Raw genomic sequence first — 23891 nt, 5'->3', positions numbered from 1 at the left:
CCAGCCAAGTGACATATGGGATAAATCCATATCAATGTTTTGCACGCTGTCTGTTTTATCATAGTCTCTTTCCAGCTTACCGACACCTTAAAGGACCACTCTAGGCACCCAGGCCACTTCAGCTTAATGAAGTGGTCTGGGTGCCAGGTCCAGCTAGGGTTAACCCAATTTTTTATAAACATAGCAGTTTCAGATAAACTGCTATGTTTATTAATGGGTTAAGCCTTCCCCCAAATCCTCTAGGGGCTGTCTCATTGACAGCCGCTAGAGGCGCTTGCGTGATTCTCACTGAAAATCACAGTGAGAGCACGCAAGCGTCCATAGGAAAGCATTGTAAATGCTTTCCTATGCGACCGGATGAATGCGCATTCAGACGAATGGGTGGAGCGGAGAGGAGGAGGAGAGCTCCCCGCCCAGCGCTGGAAAAAGGTAAGTTTTACCCCTTTTCCCCTTTCCAGAGCCGGGCGGGAGGGGGACCCTGAGGGTGGGGGCACCCTCAGGGCACTCTAGTGCCAGGAAAACGAGTATGTTTTCCTGGCACTAGAGTGGTCCTTTAATAGATGCTGCAGGTCAGTAGTTGTCTCTTTGTGTATAGGTAAGTAGGGTAAATCTGATGCTGCAGTTGTAATACTCGGTGCCTGGGCATTCAGGACTTCCAGGGACCCAGTAATTAAAATAACTTATTTTTCAGTGCAATTTTGAGAGATAACAGTAATTGTTAGTCTCCTAATGCATTCATTGCCTAAGGTTGGAAGTCATTGGTACTCAGCATGTTTCTGCATCTTCTTAAAGTTTAAAGGGGCACTAGACCTCTACATCTCAATGAAGTGGTCTTGTTACAGTGAAAAACAAACACACACACTCTCTCTTACTGTTTCTTATAATTGCTCCACAAAAGTCCCACCAGGTGTAGCTGCCCTCCTCTCTCCCACAGCACTTGGCCGCCGGGATATGAGGTCCTATATCCCAGCACCCTTCAGCTGTCAAAGAGATGCTGCTCCGCGCAGCTCCCATCCCCTCTGAGGACATATGCCGATTACTGGGTAAATACTCGGGCATTTGGTATGGTTTAAGAGAGTGACCGGCGGGGGTTTTATGTGCTCCCGCCGGTCAAGATCCGACCACAATCTACCAGCATCGCCTTTGTGATCGCCTGGTCGATCGCGATCGACGTATTAGGCACCCCTTTTCTAAAGGCATTCCAAATGCATGCACAACATCAAGGGAGTTGTAGTTCTATAACATCAGAGTATCTACCTTGTTGTGCACCCCTGATTTTCAGAATAACAGTGGGTTTTATGTCTTTTTCTAAACATTGTATGTTTATTGTATAATACATTTCTATGGAGTAAGTGTTTGGTCTATCTGCAGACACATGTTAAATCACCTTGGATTAATGGATTTAATTTACCTTAATAAAATTTAAATATTTTATGTAGCCTCATGCTACAAAACTAATCCCTTCGTCATGCTGTATACAATTGGACTACAATACATCTTAAACAGAAACTATCTTAAGATGAATTTTTCTTCAAAAGTATTTTGAAAAGAAATAAAAGTCAAATTTGATTTAAATAAAAAGAAATTAAAAATGTTTTATTATTCATTACTTTGGGGCTACACTATTTCTTCAGCTAATGATTTCATATATAATATAGAGATAAGTGTTATTCACTGGAATTAAAACTAAATTTAGAAAATGTCCCTATGCACGATGAGTAAATTCACTTGCATATATAGTGATATTATAAATGTTCCAACAATATAAAAGATACTGAGAGTATCAAGGGCACATTTTAGAAGTAGGTACTTTGGAAAAGAGGAATTAGATTACACTATAATACATAACTGCAGTATTAATTAAAATGTTCACATATCCATCAAATTCAGCCTTTCAATGTCGCCAGATTTATGTTATAAGCTGATCCATACTTTCCAGTCTGTTGCAAATATACAGAAATCTAATACATTTTGACTACAGAAATCACACTCTTTGTAGTTTCAGCTAAAATTAAAAAAAAAAGTTCCCAATTCCATAGACAATTAGTTAATGTGTATGTTATATATTTTAGATATCAACATTACCAAAAGTGACTTTCTGTTATAATGTCAATGTAAAAAAAAAAAACATCAATTGTGCTGATCGGGTCCTATGATATGTGAAAATATTTCATGTGTAGCTAAAGTTTTAATATTGTTGGATAAGCTTTTCAAATGATTTAATATTTTTGGATAAACTTTTCAAATTACTTTAAATATCAATACATATATCTTTTATAAAATATATCAAAAGTATTATAAAAATTAAACTATTTTCATAATATTAAGTAATTTTAAACATTTATCCAACCATATTGAAGGCCAAAGTGAATATCATCTATGTCTCACTGACTTTATTTTTCTCTGCAGAGTTCACAGCCTGTAAAAATGGATGTTGAATGTGAAAATGTGGAAGAAATTGTCTTTGAAAGAGTGGACAGGGACTCGATTGAATTATTGTGTGCTAATGAGGCAACTCCCATTCATATAACTCCTGCTCCAGAAGAGACTGCCAAAATATTGGACATTGAGCATCTAGGCATGGAACAGAGGCCAGATGATATAATCGCTCATGATTCTTGTACAAACCAAGGCTCTAATGATGTTGATGTCCAAGAGATGGACATAGGACTGAAGACAAATTTTATTGCCCTTCAGAAAACTTGTATAAACCAAGACTCTACAGCTTTGGACTCCCATGTGTTGGCCAATGGACAAAAACCAAATGCTGTGTTGCCTCATGAGTCTTGCATAAACCAGGGCTTAAATTACATGGATGCCAAGACAATGGACATAAGACAGACCTCACACCTGAACAAACCACATCTGTGTATAACTTCAAAGCCAGATAGCCAAGAACCACAGGATTCTGGAATATCATTGAGGCAAAGTAGCACGGACACACAGGAGCCAAGCCTACACATGGACAGATGTGAGACAGTCATGAACCAGAGTCCACAAATTATGATATTGCAGGAGTCCAACACTGAGCCAGTGTCAGATAACTCTTGTATAAATGAACCCAGCATGAATCTGATACCAGACAATGGCATACAAGATCTAAATATTCAACATAGCCCAACAAATACTGGTTTGGTGGAGTCAAAAACAAGACATAACTTGCATAACACACAAAATCCAAGCAGGGAAGAGATTTTAGATAATACAGGGACACATAATTTATGCACAGTTCTTAACAAATATCACATGGACTCCCATGTAATCCAGTCCTATGATGAACAAGGCAAATGTCAGAGATTGGATATAGAAAATCAAAATATGGGAATAAAGCAAAGTATAGATCATGTTGAGCTGAGTTCACATATAGAAACCAAATGTACTTTAAAAAAGAGTCCAGATATCGAGGGTGCCCCCAACATTGGAATTCAGCAAAACCTAGAAGACATTAATGCACAGGACGTAAGTGTGAGTAGTTCAGGTCCCACGAATTCTGACCTGAAGCTGAGCCCAGATAACACAGTCACAGTGGCACCAGAAGTTTCAGTTCATAATGCTGTTACAGTATGTATATTTCTATTATACAAATTCTCAGACTTGTTGGTTTTCCTTGCTTTTCTTTTCTCTCCTACCTGCTTTGTTATATGCAATCTCTTTTATCCTTCATATTTTTGATTTTTTGGAGTTTGTTCTTCAGGAAACTATGGCCCACACACAGATGGATTCTTGCCAACCCGTTTCCTGTTCTGTGCCGGGAGTTTGCAGTGTTTGCCACTCACTTTTCACCCAGAACACAGGAGCTGTCCTGCTGCACTCTGACGCCCCAGGGCAAGTCTACTCAACAAGCTCCTCTGTAGATAGAATTATCCAAAGCTCTATTAACCCTCAGCTTATTCAGGGTAAGGAGTCTGCTTGTCCATCTCAATACTTTACTGCATATAATGTCATTTTGTTTTACACCCATACTTCACAACTGTGCTCTGGGTTTTTCTTGTTTCCTCTTGGGCCTTGGCAAAAATATTTGCCTTTGTCACATTTTTGGGTGATTTTTGTATTGCAGCTTGCAACAGTGGATGGACACAGTAACTTTAGGAATAAATTAAAGGTTTTTAGTTTAGAAGCACTTAAACAAATTGGAAAAAAATTGAACTTTGAAGCATGAGTTGTATATTGCAGTAATGTTTGTCAACGATTTTTCAATCCAAGAGCAATGAAGCAGTGTATAACAATGAGGAAAGTTAGAACGTGATAGTAAGGCCTTGGTCTGATAATTTCCAGCTGGTAATGTCCTAGCAGAGGGCATAGCAGTTGAGTTGTCAATTTTACCCACCAAAAGCTTTGACGTCCTGAAGATTTGTCCAAACGTTGTCGTAACTGTACAGTGAATTTAGCAATCGGCATTGTGGGATTTCAGTGAGCAAGGTTGTATGCCATGAAGACTATCAAGTAACCGTAATATAAAGCCAGGAAGTCAGTCTGGTAATAAAAAGTAACCATACAGTGGGTCTTAAGCGTGATTATCATTTTACCATGAGCAGAGTTTAAAAAGCCATGGGGTCTATCTGAGAATTACGCTGAAGTACAACAGGATTAGGCGAGAAAGAGAGATACCAGGATAGCAGTTCCAAAGTCCGGACCCAGGAATCGGTAAACCGCAAACAAATGGATATCTTAAGAGGAACACTGTAGCGGGACACCTGGTAACCCGACCGGTTCCCATTCTTCAGCCGATCAGGAACTCTTACAGGGTTAGGGGACTTGGCTCCATGCAGTTCCAGGGCTGGACGGCTCTCAGTCCTGGAAGCTCTTGGTCCTTACAAGGATTTTCCCCGCTGCATCCCCTGCAAGCTGGAACAGCAGACACAGGGATTAAATCTTCCATCCCTACAGTAACCAGACGACACACAGTTCTGGAGGTTAAAACGCTGGCAATCTTTATTGGAAACACACTGATTTTATGCACAGATGCCCGCAGAGGGTCTCCATTCAATTCAACAAAATCCCAGGCAGGAGGAGGTTGGGTTACATATAGCAATCTTCCGTTCTGGGAGATACCAACAGTACACAGGGACACACATTAAAACTTATTCCATACGGGGGGGTAACCTTTGGGGCTTGCCTTGTAGCTCCCGGGAGGGGAACGCAGGTATTATAGCTCAGTTGGGAGCAGGTTGGACGGCCCCCGACACAGGGACCTGACCCCGTGTGCGTATATGCCAGTTCGGCATACGAATGCTGCCCCTGGTTGGTGTTCGGTTATACGAACCAGCGGCCACCCATTGGAAGCACACGCCGCTTGTTTTCTTTGCGGTATGCACACCTCATCACGAGGTGTGAACGTTCTAAATAGACATTCTAAATCAGGTGTCGGGGTGGTCCCTGTTCGGGAGTCGAACAGAACCCGTTCATATGAACTCTCCCGAACAGGGAGCAGGTAAAACGCACGAATACAACACAATTACCTATAGATACATGGGGAGACACAGAGTACAAGGGGAAATTGTGAGAATAAACATTGGGAACACAAAATACAAGGCAAAACATGTGAATATTCAGTGGGCATGGCACTTGTGGCCCGCTACAAACACAAACTGAGGCAGTTTGTTTGAGACTCTATAATCAAGCATTGATTAATTGGAGACACATGTTTAAATAGGAAAGAGAGGTGGGTGCTGGAAACGATTAAACCCTTTCATAATAAGGCATTCTGACAGTCTTTGAACCCTCCTTCCCTGTGTAGTTGTGGGTTCTTACAATGACTCTCTTTTGTCTTCAGGCTGCATCATGACAAGCTCCGAGGGCAAGAACCAAGAGATTACGCAGTACCTAATCCTGCAGGATTCAGATGACGGTGAGTATTGAAATATTTTGTTAATATGGTACACATTATCTCTTCAGCTGGCAGACTGTTATATGCCGGATAGTCAAAATTGGACACCACTAAAGTATAGCATATCATTTTTATTCTGGAGACATTAACAACCAGGATAGCAGTTGGCCTACTGTGTAGGGTGACTTTTTGATTGTTTGCTAGATATTGAGGAAGAGTATATACTTGTGTGTAGTTGTTTGTTTTCTGTACTGTGTCACTATAAGGCATTTACCATATACTGAAACTTGGCCACATATTTAATCTCCTTCTGCATTTTCTCCAACATATTTATTCATAGTATAGACATACTGACATTAGGCATCTCAGTGTATGTGAGCCATATTGCCTCTTTTTGCATTTTCTACATATGCAGGACAAATGAGACATTGCTAGGGCATCTTGAAGTCCAGTGATATGTACCTTAATGAACCAAAATGAACTTATTTGTTTCTAAAGTTCCACCATATTTTGTGCTGCAATGACCTTTGTCATGAAGCAATCATGTTATTCAAGGTGTAGTGAGCAACCAAATAGTTTTTTTACATGTACTACTTATTACATTACATTGCATTGGCATGTATAAATATGCATGTTTAGAAGAGGTTGCAAAGAGTTTCTACCTATTAGACTCACCTGCAAATGAAACATTCTATTTTTAGCTTGTTTGTAGATAATACAACATGATTATTTGCATTTTATTCACAGTTCAGTAAACCGCTTTATGATGTACAGTGTATATATACTTTTACATTACCTTGTTCTTGGTTAAATAGAGTTTGGTTCTGGAGCCAGTATGAGATTAACTTTGTGAGAATCCAATGGTACTTTATACTTTTAGATGTTGGAGATTATGTATTTAATTTTAAGCAATGTTAACCATTGTTTCAGCTCCTCCTAATTACCAGCTAACACTGAGTCCTGTGGCACATGGTGAGATGTCTCCATCACATGGCTCTTGTGGACCTGAGGGTGTGTCTGATATGGAAGCTCTCGAAGGGATGATGGAAGTTGTAATAGTGCAACAATACAAGTGTAAGATGTGTCAGTACAAGAGTGTGTCCAAGACCACGTTGTTGCGCCATGTGAGAGAACGTCATGTCAAAAGAGGTAAAAAAAAAAAAATATATATATATATATATATATATATATATAAACCAGCAACATAAATGTTATTAATTGCATTGCAAACCTTTAATCTGACCATTGTATTTACTTTAATGTGAGATTGAGACTTTGGAAACTGAACTTTCTCGGCTTTAAATTAAGACCTTTCAGTAAATATATCACAACAGTCTTCCTCTAGCTAGTTCTTCAATGTGTGCACACACTAGTGTCAACATAATATTTTCATGAAGAAATTATTGTTGAAATTCTTGGGCAACCTGTAAATTTAGAATACATTAAGAAAACTATGTTTTTAACGCGCATACAATAGACCATTATGAAGAAAGTACAGTGAGCTGCATTATATCCAAACTTGCCTATAGAAACTATACATACAGTACTACCAATACTCCAACTTCTGAATGTCACCATTAAAAAATGTGCAGCACCTATGCTCCTCAACTCAACCAACATACTAATGTTACCAGAAGTGGTACTCAAGCAAATAGACCACAAGTCACAGTAGATCCCGTAGCTGTTTATTACTTTGGACCGACTTCGATGGTAACTGTAAGGAACAAAAATAAATAGACTGCCCTCCCTCCTCAAGCAATCTATTTTTTTTTTCCGTGCCTGTAGGAAGAATATTCAGCCACATAACATCAATTGCAAAAAATCGAAATAATCTTAGTCACTCGGCAACTAAGGCATGTGGTTTATTCAGCCAAATGCATAAATTGTTTGCCGAATGCTGAGGATTCTTTTGGTTCAGTGGTAACTAGGTGAGGGACCATGGAGGCATCTCATATTGTTCTTCTGCAGGCCTTAAGGATGAGAAGTCAGATTCTGAAAATAACATTAATTTAACAGCTTTAAATGAATATATTTTTGGAGATTGAATATATCGCTTGCAGTAGGTAAAAACACAAATTTAAAAACGGACACAATAGTCCACGTTTTTTGCTGCATTGATAACCAGTCAAACTGCCGCTTTTCATGATTTTTAGCTTCAACCATACAATGATCTAACCTTTGCCGACTCAAAAGATGTCTCCAAATGGCCTGTGTTAGTTTATGTCTGAAAACTCCAGGCATTCCCTTTACACATGAATATGATATCAACCTGTAGCTAACTGTCCAGTTGGTTTGGTTATCCAGTTGATTTACATGTTTTCTAAGCAAACCATAATCGGTTTTTAATTTTAAGAGGATTGCAGTGCATCATGGGAGCAGCAATTCCACTGCATCTACAGAGCTACGTGCTGATAACCCTGAATCTACATATTTAGTTAAAATAAACTTGCAGCCATAAATATGAATGACCACCCTATATCATTGCATAACTGTATCATTTTAGTTTAAAATTGTCTGCTTAGAACAGACCTGATCTTTTGCCTTTTTTCCCCTCTCTCAGGTAAGAATGAGCAAAAGGACAAGGATAGAAAACCAGAGCAGACACAGGAAGAAGAGGAAGAGGAGGATGATGATATTGTGGATGCTGGAGCCATAGATGATCCAGATGGTAGGAACACTTCCTTTTTTGGCCCGCCATACAGTTAGATGTGCTTAGCTACACAGGAGCACTGATTGATGTGATCATTTGTTATGTGAAATAATGGGCAAGTTGCCACTGTTACAGTTTAATTATTAATACTTACAGATGTTATATTTATTATTTATGACAGTGTGAATGCACTTACTCCCATAACCTTGGTTTCATTTTGATGTGTTTTGTAGGTGACAGTGACTACAGCCCAGGAGAAGAGACAAGTCGCAATTATCAGTTTGAATCTTCCAATGGAACCCTTGCGAGGGAAAGACCACGTAGACGGCCTGGACGTCCACGTAAGATTCAGCGTACTCAGGGTGAGTTGTGTGCCTCTTTGTTCGTATTGCCTCGTTGCATTGGATCTGCTGCTTATGTGGTGCTCTCTGTAGGTCCTGAGGTGGACACTACAATGCCAACAGCTACAGACAATCAGGATGAAGTTGCCACCAGTACCCCTGCCACTGAAAACAACGGTCCCACTTCTAACAACCACGAGGAGCAGAAACTACCCAATAGAACACGTGGATACATCCCTAAAAATTTCCGTGGCAGAAAGTACAGAAGGTATCGAAGTCGCAGGTTAGTGAAGATCAGGTCAAAATTAGCAATAATCTTTTTTTTGTGTGCCAAACAGGCAATTAGAAGAAGCAAGGCAGCAACGTGGGAATAGATTACATAAGACAGGGCTCTTGTTTTTTCTTCTTTCTTTCATGTTTCAATTGTTATTGTTCATAGTTATACAGGTAGAAACAGTCAAAAACGGATGAATGTATAAAGTAAAATTGGTTTTAGTTCTTTTCGCCTTTTATTTTATGATCTTTAGTTGCTGTAGGTATTTCTAAGTCTTGCACTCTGTAATATAACGAAATTCAAATCTCCTCTTTCACACTGCTTTCTGGTGCAGTAAATATCCTCTCTAATCTGGTGTATGTGTTCTCTAGGTACTACAAGCCGCCAAATAAGCAGTTGCTCAGGCCATTCCTGTGTCGTGTGTGTGGTTCCCGTTTCCTTACACTTGAGGATTTTACGTTCCACGTGAGCTCACATGATGGGAATGATCCTCAGACCTATCGGTGCCTTCAGTGTAGTTATCAGTGTCGTAGATGGTCTTCACTTAAGGTGAGTGGGTGGGAGAAATGGAAATACGAATAGCATCAATGGCCCAAATTAGCTATGTCTAACACAGAAAAGTAAAAATTGCAACATTATTGTTTATTGGATAATTATCAAAAGAAACTGTCATTTTTTTAAGCAACATAAACTTCTTATAAGTGGAGAATATAACCATTTTGTCTTCTCAGTCCAGTAAAAAAAATATTCTTTCCAAATGTATATGTAGTACATTGTTATCCATCCATTAATCCATTCTCCTCTAATTTATATTTTGTAAACTCTTTTCAGTAATTTAGGCTTTTTAATCTATTTTCATGTCTCCCTCCAGGAACACATGTTTAACCATAAAGGAAACAAACCACACAAATGTGAACATTGTGATTATACCAGTGTGTACAAGAAGGATGTAGTCAGACACGCAGAAATACACAAACGAGAACAGTGAGTGGTTACTTTAAGTGATCTTCATTTGGGCACTTTCCTTATGTTAGATTTATTAAAATTGCAATGGCGGGCAGAGATATAACACTATAATCATGTTGTATCACTTTACATACCCTCCAGACTATTCCATGTTCTGTATATAAAAATATTTTAAAGGTTAGGTTTTCTTTTCCATTTCTTCACCAGCTGCCTATCATGATACTGAGTTTATCTCTATGTTGAATTGAGTTTCTTTCCTTTTCCTTTTCCTTTCCTTTTCCTTTGCTTTTCCTTTTCCTTTCCTTTCCTTTCCTTTCCTAGGTGATTACGTAACGGCAGTGTGGGGGAGGCGGGGTTCTCATCACCTTCATATTAACATTGATAAAGTACATTTAATTATTATAAATGCACTTATAATAGAAGCAGATATATTAAAGGAACACTATAGTCACCTAAATTACTTTAGCTAAATAAAGCAGTTTTAGTGTATAGATCATTCCCCTGCAATTTCACTGCTCAATTCACTGTCATTTAGGAGTTAAATCACTTTGTTTCTGTGTATGCAGCCCTAGCCACACCTCCCCTGGCTATGATTGACAGAGCCTGCATGAAAAAAAAATTGGTTTCATTTTCAAACAGATGTAATTTACCTTAAATAATTGTATCTCAATCTCTAAATTGAACTTTAATCACATACTGGAGGCTCTTGCAGGGTCTAGCAAGCTATTAACATAGCAGGGGATAAGAAAATCCTAATTAAACAGAACTTGCAATAAAGAAAGCCTAAATAGGGCTCTCTTTACAGGAAGTGTTTATGGAAGGCTGTGCAAGTCACATGCAGGGAGGTGTGACTAGGGTTCATAAACAAAGGGATTTAACTCCTAAATGGCAGAGGATTGAGCAGTGAGGCTGCAGGGGCATGATCTATACACCAAAACTGCTTCATTAAGCTAAAGTTGTTCAGGTGACTATAGTGTCCCTTTAATGAACTATTTCATGTGCTATGCATCTTGCAGATGTTTTAGTACAGTGCTCTCCCACCCTCCCTCATGCGTTACTAATTGCTATAGCTATAGGCACTTATCACAATAAACATCCTGTGATGTTAGAAGTGGGCCCTTTCTATGTTTTGGTTTTATTGCTTTCCATTCTATGTATCCAGTTTCTCTTATCTCTCGCTTGAAGTTGTTCTGGGTTTTTTTTGTTTTTTTTTATAATTTAAAAGTACATTTATCACAAGAAAAAAGGTTTCAGTATTTTGCAGTGTTTTTAAACACTATGAACAAAGTGAAGTTATGCTTCCTCTCTTGCCCTCCTCAAGTACAGCACACAGGTCATAGATATCCTAAGTAATTTGCACAGTCTGTCTTACATCTATTTATTTTTTTATTTTTTTTGTATTAAAGTAGAAAATGTATCATACATCAAAGTAGAGCTAATATAAAGAAAGTCTTACAAAATATATCTTTCCCATCAGGTCTAAAACATACTTACAAACTTTTATCACAAAATAGGTTTTTAATACTTCACCAACATCAATACTTACATACTGTGGCTCGGTGTCGGAGTGCTACCCCTTTGGTCTGTTTGTCCAATGAGACCAAATATCGTAATTAGAATCCGTGGGTTTTTCATTATTTATGTAGAAAACTTTCTCCACCGAGGCTTGATATTCCATCTGTGATTCTGTTTTATTTATACAACTTTGTATTCCTGGCACTATAGTATCCCTCTACAGTCAAAATAGACAAATTTTCTAAGTCTGCTATGCTTCCAGTTAAGCTACTATGACCTAAAGAACCATGTCAGAAGCGAGTATTCTTTTATTTCATTTTAATAATGCATTGTCTGTATAAGGTAAATTCATAAATTAGATTCCTTTAATATTTCAATAAAGGCTTTTCAGATTGGCAAAGCAAATACCGTTTCAAGATCATGTTTAGCATTGTTTTGTAATTTATTTGAGTATATTGAACTCCGGGTTCATTTTTAGATTATTGGTGCTTACTGGAATTTAAAGTTATCATTTAGGGTTACATGTTTTGTGTGTTTTTAGTGTGCCTACGTATGTTTGATTTGTATTTCTGTCAGATAAAGGGGAATTTGTTTTTAAAAATTCTTGTAGCTGAGCTGCTGGTAGACAGAATTGAATGTGAAAGTTTCCTTTGAGCAGAAGACCTCATATTCTCTAGAGCATAGAGATTGTGTGACTTGGTAAAACAATAAAAACCTGAATATTTTTTTCTCTCTCTCATCTAGAAAGAAGAAAACAGAAATGGTAAGTGCATTAGATCCCATACCATTCTTCTTACATAACCTGCCCTCTTTATTCAACATATCTGCTGTGGTGGTTATGATGGTAGAAGTGTATCTTAATGCAATTCTCTCCCAATGGAGCAAGCCATTTACCAGCAGTTTGCCCTCTTACTTGCTCCTCCTGGGTGCAGGATCTGCTCTGTAGTTGGGTTTTTCGACATCTGGCTTCTGCAGGGCTGCAGAAGCCAGATGTTGATCCTGTTACTCATTCACTGGCTGAGTGCATCAGCTGACCGATTTTAGTTAATGAATGAGTGTGTCTGCATCTTCACAGAACTGAAGTGGTCATGGTGCTTGGAGTAACCCTTTAAAGCTGCAGCAGGTGCAATTGTGTTTCGGCCAAGAGACCAAGTGGACCAATTGTCTGGCAATAATGTCCTTTGGTCTAGAAGCCTGTGTGTGTGTATATATATATATATATATATATATATATATATATATATATATTTTTTTTTTTTAACTCTAAGTCACGCGAGGGAGCAAGTAAAAGACGTCTGAGACAAAGAGAAGATGTCCAGTAGCTACCAAACAGTCCTGATGGCCAACCAATTGTTAGTGGGTGTTAAGGACTGGTTTGGAATACCCTGCTCTAATCCACATCAAAAGGTTTGTATCGTTATATGAGGTGTAAGACAATATGGAAAATGGTGGGGCATTAATATAAAAAAAGCACTGCTCTAACTCTTATTACTATTAGTACAATGTATGGTAGATTCTTTGCCCTGTCTGCTCCATCGTTTCAATCACAGTCACAGACCTGGACATTTTGTTTACCTCCCATTGCATTTTTCATTTTAGTGCTCATCTAGTTACTCTTATGAAGCCACATATTGTTTAATGGTAGACATTTCATCACCAGCAAGCTCATTTTCTCTTCTTCCTTGCAGCCCGTGAAAGAAAGTTCCTACCCGTGTCCTGTGTGTAACCGTGTTTATAATATGCAAAAGAGGTTGACACAACATTTGAAGACTCACAGTGCTGAGAAACCACATATGTGTGACAAGGTAACCAACAAAGTGTTTTCATATTTTTAGGAACACATGTTGTGTGTTTATTTTTTTTAATGTTCACTACACTATTTTGATTTGTTCACAGTGTGGAAAAGCATTCAAGAAGCGTTATACTTTTAAAATGCATCTTCTGACTCACCTTCAGAGTGTGGACAGCACCAGGTACTCACCCAGAATACAATTATAGCACCATATCTTTACATACAATGCATCTACTTTTTATATTTTATAACGAATCTGCAATGATGGCTCACAGCAGGTGTTACATTTTCAACCACATGCAACTTTTTCTTTCCCTAATATTATTACAGTTAAGAGTGACCCAGAGCATGTCTGCAAAGCATCATTCCTCGATTATACTCAAAATTCCAGCTGACGTTATCACTCTGTCATACACATTTCAGAGGTGCATTTTTTATGCAGAATAGTGTTTCCTCACATCAAATCTTGTATGCTGTCAATTTGTTTGGATGTCCAGCTACAGATTTGAAGACTGGAGACCACATTAATAGGTTCCCCATCCTCTTTCACAAAGACTTGTGTAATGAGCTGAAACAAACTAGCACACTCCTCATTTTATATGTGGGTGTCCGGGGCAATCCCGCAAATTAATTACCACTAATTATTCAGACCACCATAACACTCATAAAATTTGGCTGGGTGTAGATTATTCCCTCTTTTTTAATGGAACCCTGGTAAGCACTACAGTGTTTGTTTGTATAGATAATGAAGTTGTGTTTTTTTGTTTTTTTTTGTTTTGTTTTGTTTTTTTATTCTTCTCATATTTCCCAGTGTTTTTCTAAGACCCTAGAGAAATGGCGGGTCAGTAATTTTCTGTTTAACAAGCAAAGATCTTATATTTATCAAACAAAATATACAAAAAGTATACAGTTGTGTAGGCGTTTCCAACCTTAAATATAAACAATAGTAGTGAGTGTGAAAAAGAGGTGTAATCCCTTAACACCTAAAGCCAAAGTAAAAGAGTTAAATAGATTCACACACATGAAGAAATACAGTGTATAAATAAATATACCACCTATTGTAGATACATCTGCAAAACAAATGGAACATACATAGTGCTTTCCATATAGGTAAAGACAAACAATCTATAATGTATGAGGATTGAACTCACAAGGATGGAGCCTTATAGGCTCTATGTACATCACCCTTGGGTGCCTGTCCAGGCTCTCGGTAAACTTCTGTTGAAGAACTCGAGGTCCACGAATTCAAATGTAAAATACAAATGTATTAGATAATAATAAAATATTAATATATAGGGACAAAGGTAAGGCAGGTATAGAAATGGAATATAGCACAGTATTGCACCGCAATTATGGCCAGAATAAAAAACAATAAAAAAATACCGCCATACAGGAAAAGTCCCAATAAAAGTCCAGTAAAGTGCTAACGCGTTTCAGCCCTTGATAGGGCCTTCCTCAGTGCTGAATTACTGGAGAAACTTCAGGATTTAAATAACCCCCTTGATATGTCCAACTAGGTCCAGCTGTAATTCCGAAATGCCGCCGATCATATCACTTCCGGTTTCGGCAAAAAAGCACGTGACTTCCGGTTGAGTGCTGTCACTTGATGCTTTTGCGGTCCACCATGCGTTCCAAACTCGAGCATGGTGGAAATTGTCCAAAAAGTGTCCATATTGAAAGAGGGCATTTGCCCATACATGCTAAACAAAACGCAATTAAAAATAAAAGAAATAGCAAGCTGTAAATCAATAAATAAAAAGCTGTGAATCAATAAAAAATATATATTAATATAGAATGCATAAAACACAGACCATGATGGGTGAAACAAAGTGGATATTTAGAGGGGAGGAAATGTCCAAAATAAAAAATAAATATAATAAAAATTCAATATATTGAAATATAAAAAAATAGGAACTATATAAAAATCTTTCAATAAAAGAATTATAAAAAATTGACTAATTCGGGGGCGGATCCTGACCAGCTTCCTGACTACACGCATGGCTGCAGAGCTCCTGCGACTAAACCTGAAAAACCACAAAATAATCGGGGGGAAAAGCGCTCACCCACATGAGACTACCCTACCTGGACTCAGTGTGCCCCACCGAACACCCGGATACCTCACTCGAGAAAATCGGTGCACGGAGTCCTCAGATGCATGAACGCGACCTGTGGACGCGGGAACAGGGGAGAGATGGCCGCCTTCCCCGTCCTCTCGCAAGTAGCCCTAGATACATGGCGCCCCTTTCCCCCCCCCCCCCCCGGATCGGTGGGGGTTATCCCGATCCAACCCTGGGAGAAAGCCCAACTACCCAGGAGACAAGCGACGAACCCACGCAGCAAGCCTGCAGCACCAGAGCAGGGCATAATGGCGGAAGCCAAACACACAAAACCCAAGACAACATGGGACCGTCCAGGCCCAAACAAAATGGCGGCACGGACACAGCCTGCCACAACACGCACGCTACTTAAGCCTCCCAAGAAAGCACAAGAGTTCTATGTGCGGATCTGCACCAGCCTTTGGAAACCGCTTCATGCCCAGAGACGAACCTTTCAGATGGCGATAAGAGCGGTGGCTGCATGGATCCGCCCGGCGCCGGCTAGGCGGGTGTCCGTTTCGTACCTCTAGGGCTTCCCCCCGCCTGAGCCGAGGACCAGCACAGCGGGAAACAGCACCAGGTATCATGGGCGCCAGCACACCCACCCTCACGCCTCAGGGATGGTCCCGCCGACAGGCTCGATACACCCGCACCTCAGTGGTCCCAACTACCCTCACCCAGCAAGGCGCAACCTCACACTCGACAACTCACAATGCCGGTCGCGGCGTTGATCAGAAGCCAGAGCAGCGGGACACTGGCGACAGACGCAGGTGGAGAGCCCCTCCGTGGCCCACAAGATGGAGAACCTCGAGAGCTGGGCCCACTAATGAACACTCACCCTGGCTATGGGGACACTACCTGTCGGGTATAGGCTGAACTGACTCCGCAACCTGTCAGCCACATGGACTAGGGCTATATATGCTCTCCAGCTCCTTTTCATCAGTGGTATTCTCTCATATGTTTGTTTTCTTTCCTTACGCCTTTTTTTTTTTTTTCTCTCTCTCTTAAGACCCATATCGTCTATTTTACTATTCAGGCTCCACCAACTAGCTTTTGACCTACTTAGACAAGGTGACTCGGAAATGTTAACTGATTATCTGCTTTATCGACTAAGCCTGATTTACTATGTTTAGGTTCTGTTTTACCAAGTTGTAATAAGGTTTTAGTACTGCTTAGTTAACAATGATGTCATAACGCTAACACAATGAAGCTCCAGACTACAGTCACTTCTAAGTGTAGCCTGCTTAGACCAAGCCTGAAGCATGACACGCCTAGTTTAATCTATAGTCATGTGCATGTCTATTTAAGCGATATAACCTTAAAATTGTGCATGTTCCTACAACAGTCGAACTACTATAAAACTATAAAATTGTGTCTATATACTTTGGGGAAAAGGGAAGGAAAATGTGCAAATAGTCTAGCATGTTCTATTCAACTTTAAAAATGTGCGAGTTGCCTAGCATATCATATTCTACCTTTTACAAGGTGCAAATTATCTAGCATGTTACCTCCTATTTTTTTTTTTTTTTTTTTTTTTTTTTTTATTTATTTATTTTTTTTTGACAAGGAGAAAGGGGAGAAAAAAGAAGAGAAAAAAATGTCTAGCATGATATACTGTACCATAAAAACGGGCCAGTTGCCCAGCATGTGTTCTTCTACTTTTAAAATGCGTAGGGTTTCTAGCAAGTTATCTCCTACTTTAAAAGTGTGCAAGCCGCCCAGCATGCTATATTCTACCTAAAACTAAAAAATGCGAGCTGTCTAACAAGATACACTTTACTTTATAAACGTGCACGTTGTCTAGCATGTTGCATGCTACATTGCAACTGTGCAAGTTGTCTAGCATATTACACGCTTCATTGCAAATGTGCAGGATGTCCAGCATGTTGCCTGCTACATTACACCGACACACAGCACAGCCACCCACCAGGGACAAACAGGGACGTAGACCTCTCCTAAAAAAGACGGAGCCCCACTAAGGTACCCACCACACCAGCGCACATTCTGTGCCCCTGCAGTAGAGACACTGCAAGATCCCACCGCACAGTCCATTTCACAATAATGCCAGTACTAGCCCCAGTATCTCACAACGGAGACTCTACTAACAGCACTATCTTTTAGTTGCCCATAACAGCAGTTGAGCAAACAATATCTTATACTAACCACAGGCCATTAGCTCGCTAACCATAGCTCAAATATGAACTACCTATGCAAGGCAACTGTTTCTTCATGCGTGTCTGTAATACCCTTTTAAAATTGTGCAGACTCTACTAACTGCTCTAAAGTGTTCTGTCTAGTAACCCACTCGATACCTTCAACGTGTACTTTCCAGCAATGTTAATTTGTTATGTTAAGAAAACACCTATGCGAAGTTAATCTGTCTTGTTTATAGCCATACAAAAAATGTGCCTGACCTACCAAGTACCTATACGTTCAACTGTTTTTACCACGCTTGAGGACTGTCTTTGGGGTACCTCACAAGCGAATGTTGTAAACCTAGGCACTACAAAAATAAAGAATTAAAAAAAAAATTGACTAATTCAAAGTCTATATTGAGACCTTTAGGGCACATGGTGTCTAGAGTGAAAATCCATTTGCCCTCTAATTTGCTAAGTTCTCGGACATTATCCTCTCCTCTCCAATTCATCCGCTTTTTCCCAATCACCATAAAACTTAGAAGGGAAGTGTCACCATTATGATGTTCAAGAAAATGTGCTGATACACTATGTTTGGTGTATCCCCTCCGTATGTTCCCCATGTGCTCCATAATGCGGGTTTTTAAACTTCTAGTAGTCATACCCACATACTGGAGTCCACAGGGACACCAGAGGAGATACACCACATTAGTAGAGTAACGTGTGACAATATCACGTATCTTAAAACAGGTTCCTGTGACATTAGACTTAAACGTAGTTTGTGTATCTTTCTTAAAAATAGTATTTTCACATGGTAAACATATTTTACACAGATAAAAACCTGTTTTTTGGTTAAAAAAAAATTTTTTCTCCCTGTTTACAATTTATAAAACTTTTTACCAAATGATCTTTAATACTTTTAGCACCTTTAAAGATAACCTTCGGCTTATCGCTTATAATGTCTTTAAGATCCTCATCTGTTTTCAGAACATGCCAGTGTTTATTGATTATATGTTTAATCTGTTTAGAATTAACATTATAATCTAAAATCAGGGGTACCCATTCTTTTTCCCTTATTGATGTGTCTCTCTTCGGTTTATATTTAAGTACCTCAGTTCTCTCCATACTTTTCACCTGATGAACCTGTTCTTTTAAAACTGTAGGGTCATAACGCTTTTCTTTAACGCTTTTCTATGAGGCTCCATCCTTGTGAGTTCAATCCTCTTACATTATAGATTGTTTGTCTTTACCTATATGGAAAGCACTATGTATGTTCCATTTGTTTTGCAGATGTATCTACAATAGGTGGTATATTTATTTATACACTGTATTTCTTAGTGTGTGTGAATCTATTTAATTATTTTCTTATATTTATCACCAGTTACATCTTTTCAATATACATATTGCCTCTTAATGGTGATCAGCCAGCATGTTGGACTATTTGTATACTCTGACAATCTACTGTGAGTCCTCAGCAGTAATCAATAATGCATTAACATGGGATTTAATTGTCCAGCCAAAACTAAGCATTGAGTATTCAAGAGTATTTAATTAGCAGTTTCAAAATGTAATTATGAGGAGGTTTTGTGTGTGTGTAAGTGTAATATTGATAGATGTATGCGTAGAGCAAAACTTAATAAGGATGTTTAAAAAAAAAAAAAAGCCTAATATATGTAGACTTGTGTCTCTCTGTGATCAGCGGAGAAACAGTGGTTGGATTTCTTTGTGCCACCGATATTCTTCACTTTTTCACCTTGGTGAACAAAGCTGATGTGAAATGGAGCATAGAATTGCTGCATACTGGGGCTCAGAAATAGTAACTAGGTCACTTGGTATCTCCAATTCAGCTAGCAAAAGTCTACGTTTATGACGCATCTCTGGACTCATGGGTTCTGCTGTCTCTGGAGACGGGGGTCTTCCCTATCTTAAGCATTTTTGCCTTTAGTAAGAGAAAATAGAAACGAATCTGCTCTCGATAGGCTTGTGTAAAAACCTACGAACTCCCTTGAAACAAAGAGTGTGTGAAGTAGTATTTAATATGTTGGAGTGCTGAGAATTACCCAAAGTTGCAATGTTTTTGTTCCCCCCCCCCCCCCCCCCAAACTGCTTAGATTAACTATGAATGGCAATTTATTATCAACTGCCATTTGTTTGATATGCTTGGCTTACAGTGCTCACTGTGTAGGATTTATCAAATGTCATGATCTAAAATACTTTGCAAAGTTCCGAACACTCCTGGATTAAACTCTGATTGAAGTTAACTGTCAGTTAAACTATATCCGTTGGGCTGTTTTGTGACTTCTATATGTGTCACTCACTTGTCGAAGGGAGTTATTTGGTATTAGTGTATTGGTATCTTGACTTCATTTATTTAATTTTCCTGTTCAAAATTTTCATTTGCCTACTAAACTTGGTCCACTACCTTGGATTATCTCACTGCTCTTTGCAAACATCAGATATATTGTAACAGTGGCTACACAGTAGAGATCGTCAGCCTTCATATAGGACTCGAATTTAAGCCGCCTATTACACTGTACAATTTGAGAGAATCGGTAACAATGTAAATCTGTTGCACACGCTTTAAAAAGACTATTATTTATCTTTCGTTCCTTCTTTTTGTGAGAGTGCTAAGTATAGAGTAGGTTAAGGCTTCCCTTGCCAGAATCCCTAGGAATTCTTCTGCACAATTAACCTCCTGTGTAACTCTGTGATTGGCAGGTTCATAATGAATGCTTTGCATGATGATGGTTTGTGGATTAATGTGTTCTCTGGGTGATTCATCTCTCCTTCTCAGCATCTTCTGGTTTCTCTGATTTCTTACCTTATACTTTGTTAGCTATTGTTTTTTTTGGGAGGGGGGAGGAAGGATGGAGGTGAGTCTGTATTTTAATTTTGTTTTAAATCAAGTTATTTAAGCATTCTATGCATATTACAGAATGTGATATATTAATGTGTTTTGCTTAAAGGGAAACCATAGGCTAGGAATACAAAATTGTGTTTCTAGTTCTAGAGTGCCTTTTTCACACCTCCTCCCCCGACGTTTGCCCATGTCGACCAAATGCACCCCTATGGGGTTTTAGCTGACGCTAGATGTCCTCATGCATAGTGTGAGTACGTCCAGGATCAGTTAGGCAACCAAAAGATGTGTAATGGCCCGGAAGCGCCTCTAGTGGCTGTCTGGTAGACATCCGCTAGAGGTAGACTTAACCCTGCAATGTAATTATTGCTGTTTCTCAATAACTGCAATAACAACAATTGTAGGGTTAAACTGACAGTAAGCTGAAGTGGTCTGGGTGTCTATAGTTCTCCTTTTATACAATTTATGCTCAATATTTTCAATATGGGAACAAAAAATGCAACGTTTCGCCCTACATAGAGGCTTTTATCGAGCTTGATAAAGGCCTCTGTGTAGGCCGAAACGTTGCACTTTTTGTCCCAATAAACCTGCCTTTCTGCAGCAATCCTGAGTGCCTCGACCTAATTTATATTATCTACTAAACTGGGTTTTGCCAACCCTGGCCCTGATAAGCACCTGGATTCCTAAGTGTGAGTGCGCTGTCCTCAGTTTGTGAATTACTACTATATTTTAAGTAGGCTGCCAGAATTCCTTTAGCAAGTAATGCATATTGCAAAGGATATAAATAATAGAGTTCGAATGCTGTTTTCGATATAAATGCTAATCGTTTCTTTCCATTATTGTACAAGTTGGTAACTTGACTATAAACACGCACATTTGAGAGCTATACACTGATACAATACCGCAGCTGTATATTAATCGAAAAAATGAGACAGATGTTTTTAGGGATATTAAATAGGTCTCAGATTCTGTATTTTTTGCAAGTCTGTTTTGCAGAGCTATTTTAGACAAGCTGTCTGGAGATAGCTAGAGGATCATTTTGCTCAGGTAATGTAGGGGCCTTCCAAGGAAGTGGAGATAGGGATACCGAGGGCACTAAAGAGATGCTGACTGGCACAGCAATTTCTAGGTGTGCCTACTAGCCCCTGTTAGGGATCTCAGGGTAATAGAGGCAGCTACGTCAAGACTGGTGTGGCAAGGTAAGTAAAACTATTTTGTTTAGGGAGAGTCCATGTATCTAAATGGATAGATAAACACTCTAACACTCGGAATACATGTTTGTATTCTAAACGCTGGTATTCCTTTAAATGGTCTACAGTATCTTACTTTAAATGTGCTCGGATCAACCTATATGAATGTTCTCCTTCTAGAATTCCAAGAATTGGAACACTACTGTTCCTTTAAGAAGCTTTAAAGCATTAGTGAGTTTATTCTTTCAGCATAACACAATGTTGGGTAGCATCATTAGGTTGAAAAACAGAGTAATACAGTGTATTATATAGTGGGGGACTTTTAAGTAGATGGGTTTGTTGTGCAAATTCAGATGCTACATCCCATTGTCAAAACATTATTTTTTTTTTTTTTTATATATATTGCACAAATAGTTTTTCTTATTAAAATTACAGTGATAATACAGTGAGGGGGGTGGGTTGTCTGTTGGTGTATGTCGTTGGTTGTCTGTTGCTGACGACATAACCAAATATGCAGAGAACTGACATGATGGTGTTACATCTCAGGAAAGGGTTTAACTCTTTATGGGCAACATTTTAAATTGAAATGCTGCACATACAGACTCCAAGTTCCATGACTACGTCAAATCACTGAAGTGGTCACGGTGTTTGGGTAACTTTTTTTTTTTTTTTTTATTATTATTATTCGGGGAGAAATGTGACTGCCATTTTTGCATACTGAAGGTGTCTATGAAAGACTGAACTTGATGGGCTTATGTCTTTATTTTTTGCCGCCTGTGTTACTTTAACATCACTTATATATGTTAACCTGCTCCATACAATTCGTTGGTGTTCGGTATGGAAAGGGTAGGGAGAAGGTTGATGTTGTAGCTCAAGAGCACAACATTCTAAACATTTTTTTAACAGATTCAGAAAAGCTCCAGCAACACCTACTCACCCTTGTATTCTCATATATGCGGTTACCATTATTATTTATAAAGCGCCAAGTTCCGTAGCGCTGTACAATGGGTGGTCTAACAGACAGGTGTTTGTAACCAGATGAGTTGGACACACATGGATTGAGGGCCCTGCATGCTAGAGGGAGTGGGGTAATGTAACACAAAGGGTAAGGGTAGGGTAGAGAAGTAGGTTGCTAGGATCGTGTTCACCATCACTGTTCCATCAAATCCCTTCACTAAAACATAATGTCCCTCAACTAACCTAACATCCCTAGTATAACAGAAATATTTCTATCTACTCTGGACACTCTGTGATAGTACTTTTCATGCCATACTCTGTGACCGCCTTGAAACATTCACATGTCTGGCTAATGCTGTTGACATAATGCTGAATGCATACATAATTAAATCCCATGGACTTTGGTTCACCACCTTCTCACAATGTCTGCTCCCTCCAGGTATAAATGCGAGTTCTGTGAATACATGTGTGAAGATCGGAAGCAGCTTCTGAATCATCAGCTCACTCACATGAATGACAAACCATTCAAATGTACTCAGTGCAAGTATCACACCTACCGTCAGGACTTCTTGCTGTCCCACCAAGCCACCAGGCACGCAGGTTTGCTCTTTTCCAGGGTAACTCGGGTAGGAGGGTAACCATATGTTTATGGGATAGCTTCCTAATGGTAGAACATAAATCTTACTTGATTTACTTTTAATTTTTTTTTAGGTGGAAAGCCATTTGCTTGTGATTATTGTCACTTCCATACCAAACACAAGAAGAATCTGCGCCTCCATGTGAAGTGTCGACACGCGAACCTGTTTCAAGAGTGGGTCCAGCGCCACCCTGAGGAAACCCCAAGCCGTCAGCTACCCTTTTTCTCCACTCAACAAATTGAAAAACTGAAACTGCAACATGACCAGTTGGAGAACCCTGCTCAACAAGCACCAGAAGTTGAGGTTAGGACTTACACAAACTCTTGAGTAAATATGAGCGCACAGAGCCATGTATGAAAGAGACAGAAAAGTGGCCTAGTAATACAAAAATGGAGGCAGCACAAGTCAGGAGCATGATCTATTAGATTAGAGCACCTGAAAGCCATGGGAACACTGCAGTTATCAAATACGATATTAGAGAGAACTGAGGGAAGTAACAATCTGGGGTAGAATGAAAGCTTGAACAATAGAGTAAGTATTAGCAGTAGAAAGAGGGAAGTGCTCATGCCATTGTACAGAACACTGGTGAGACCTCACTTGGAGTATTGTACGCAGTACTGGAGACCATATCTCAAGAAGGAAATTGATACTTT

The 23891-nt window shown here is 39.2% G+C and overlaps 1 protein-coding gene across 1 annotated transcript in view; it reads left to right on the top strand.

The window, feature by feature from the left end:
- The window catches only part of ZNF335 (zinc finger protein 335), a 60809-nt gene that overhangs the window by 17523 nt on the left and 19395 nt on the right, over positions 1-23891 (top strand). The window contains exons 2-15 of the mRNA XM_063459164.1: positions 2410-3561; positions 3695-3896; positions 5774-5848; positions 6758-6976; positions 8388-8495; positions 8711-8839; positions 8912-9101; positions 9464-9641; positions 9964-10076; positions 12318-12336; positions 13262-13378; positions 13470-13546; positions 23040-23200; positions 23312-23541. Of these exons, the coding sequence (XP_063315234.1) occupies positions 2428-3561; positions 3695-3896; positions 5774-5848; positions 6758-6976; positions 8388-8495; positions 8711-8839; positions 8912-9101; positions 9464-9641; positions 9964-10076; positions 12318-12336; positions 13262-13378; positions 13470-13546; positions 23040-23200; positions 23312-23541 (2952 nt within the window). The 5' untranslated portion in view covers positions 2410-2427. The remainder of the gene's footprint in view (positions 1-2409; positions 3562-3694; positions 3897-5773; positions 5849-6757; positions 6977-8387; positions 8496-8710; positions 8840-8911; positions 9102-9463; positions 9642-9963; positions 10077-12317; positions 12337-13261; positions 13379-13469; positions 13547-23039; positions 23201-23311; positions 23542-23891) is intronic.

Source organism: Pelobates fuscus, chromosome 6 (assembly GCF_036172605.1).
Source record: "Pelobates fuscus isolate aPelFus1 chromosome 6, aPelFus1.pri, whole genome shotgun sequence".
Lineage (NCBI taxonomy): Eukaryota > Metazoa > Chordata > Amphibia > Anura > Pelobatidae > Pelobates > Pelobates fuscus.
Note: the sequence above shows the minus strand (reverse complement) of the source record. Positions and strands in the feature narration are given on the sequence as shown.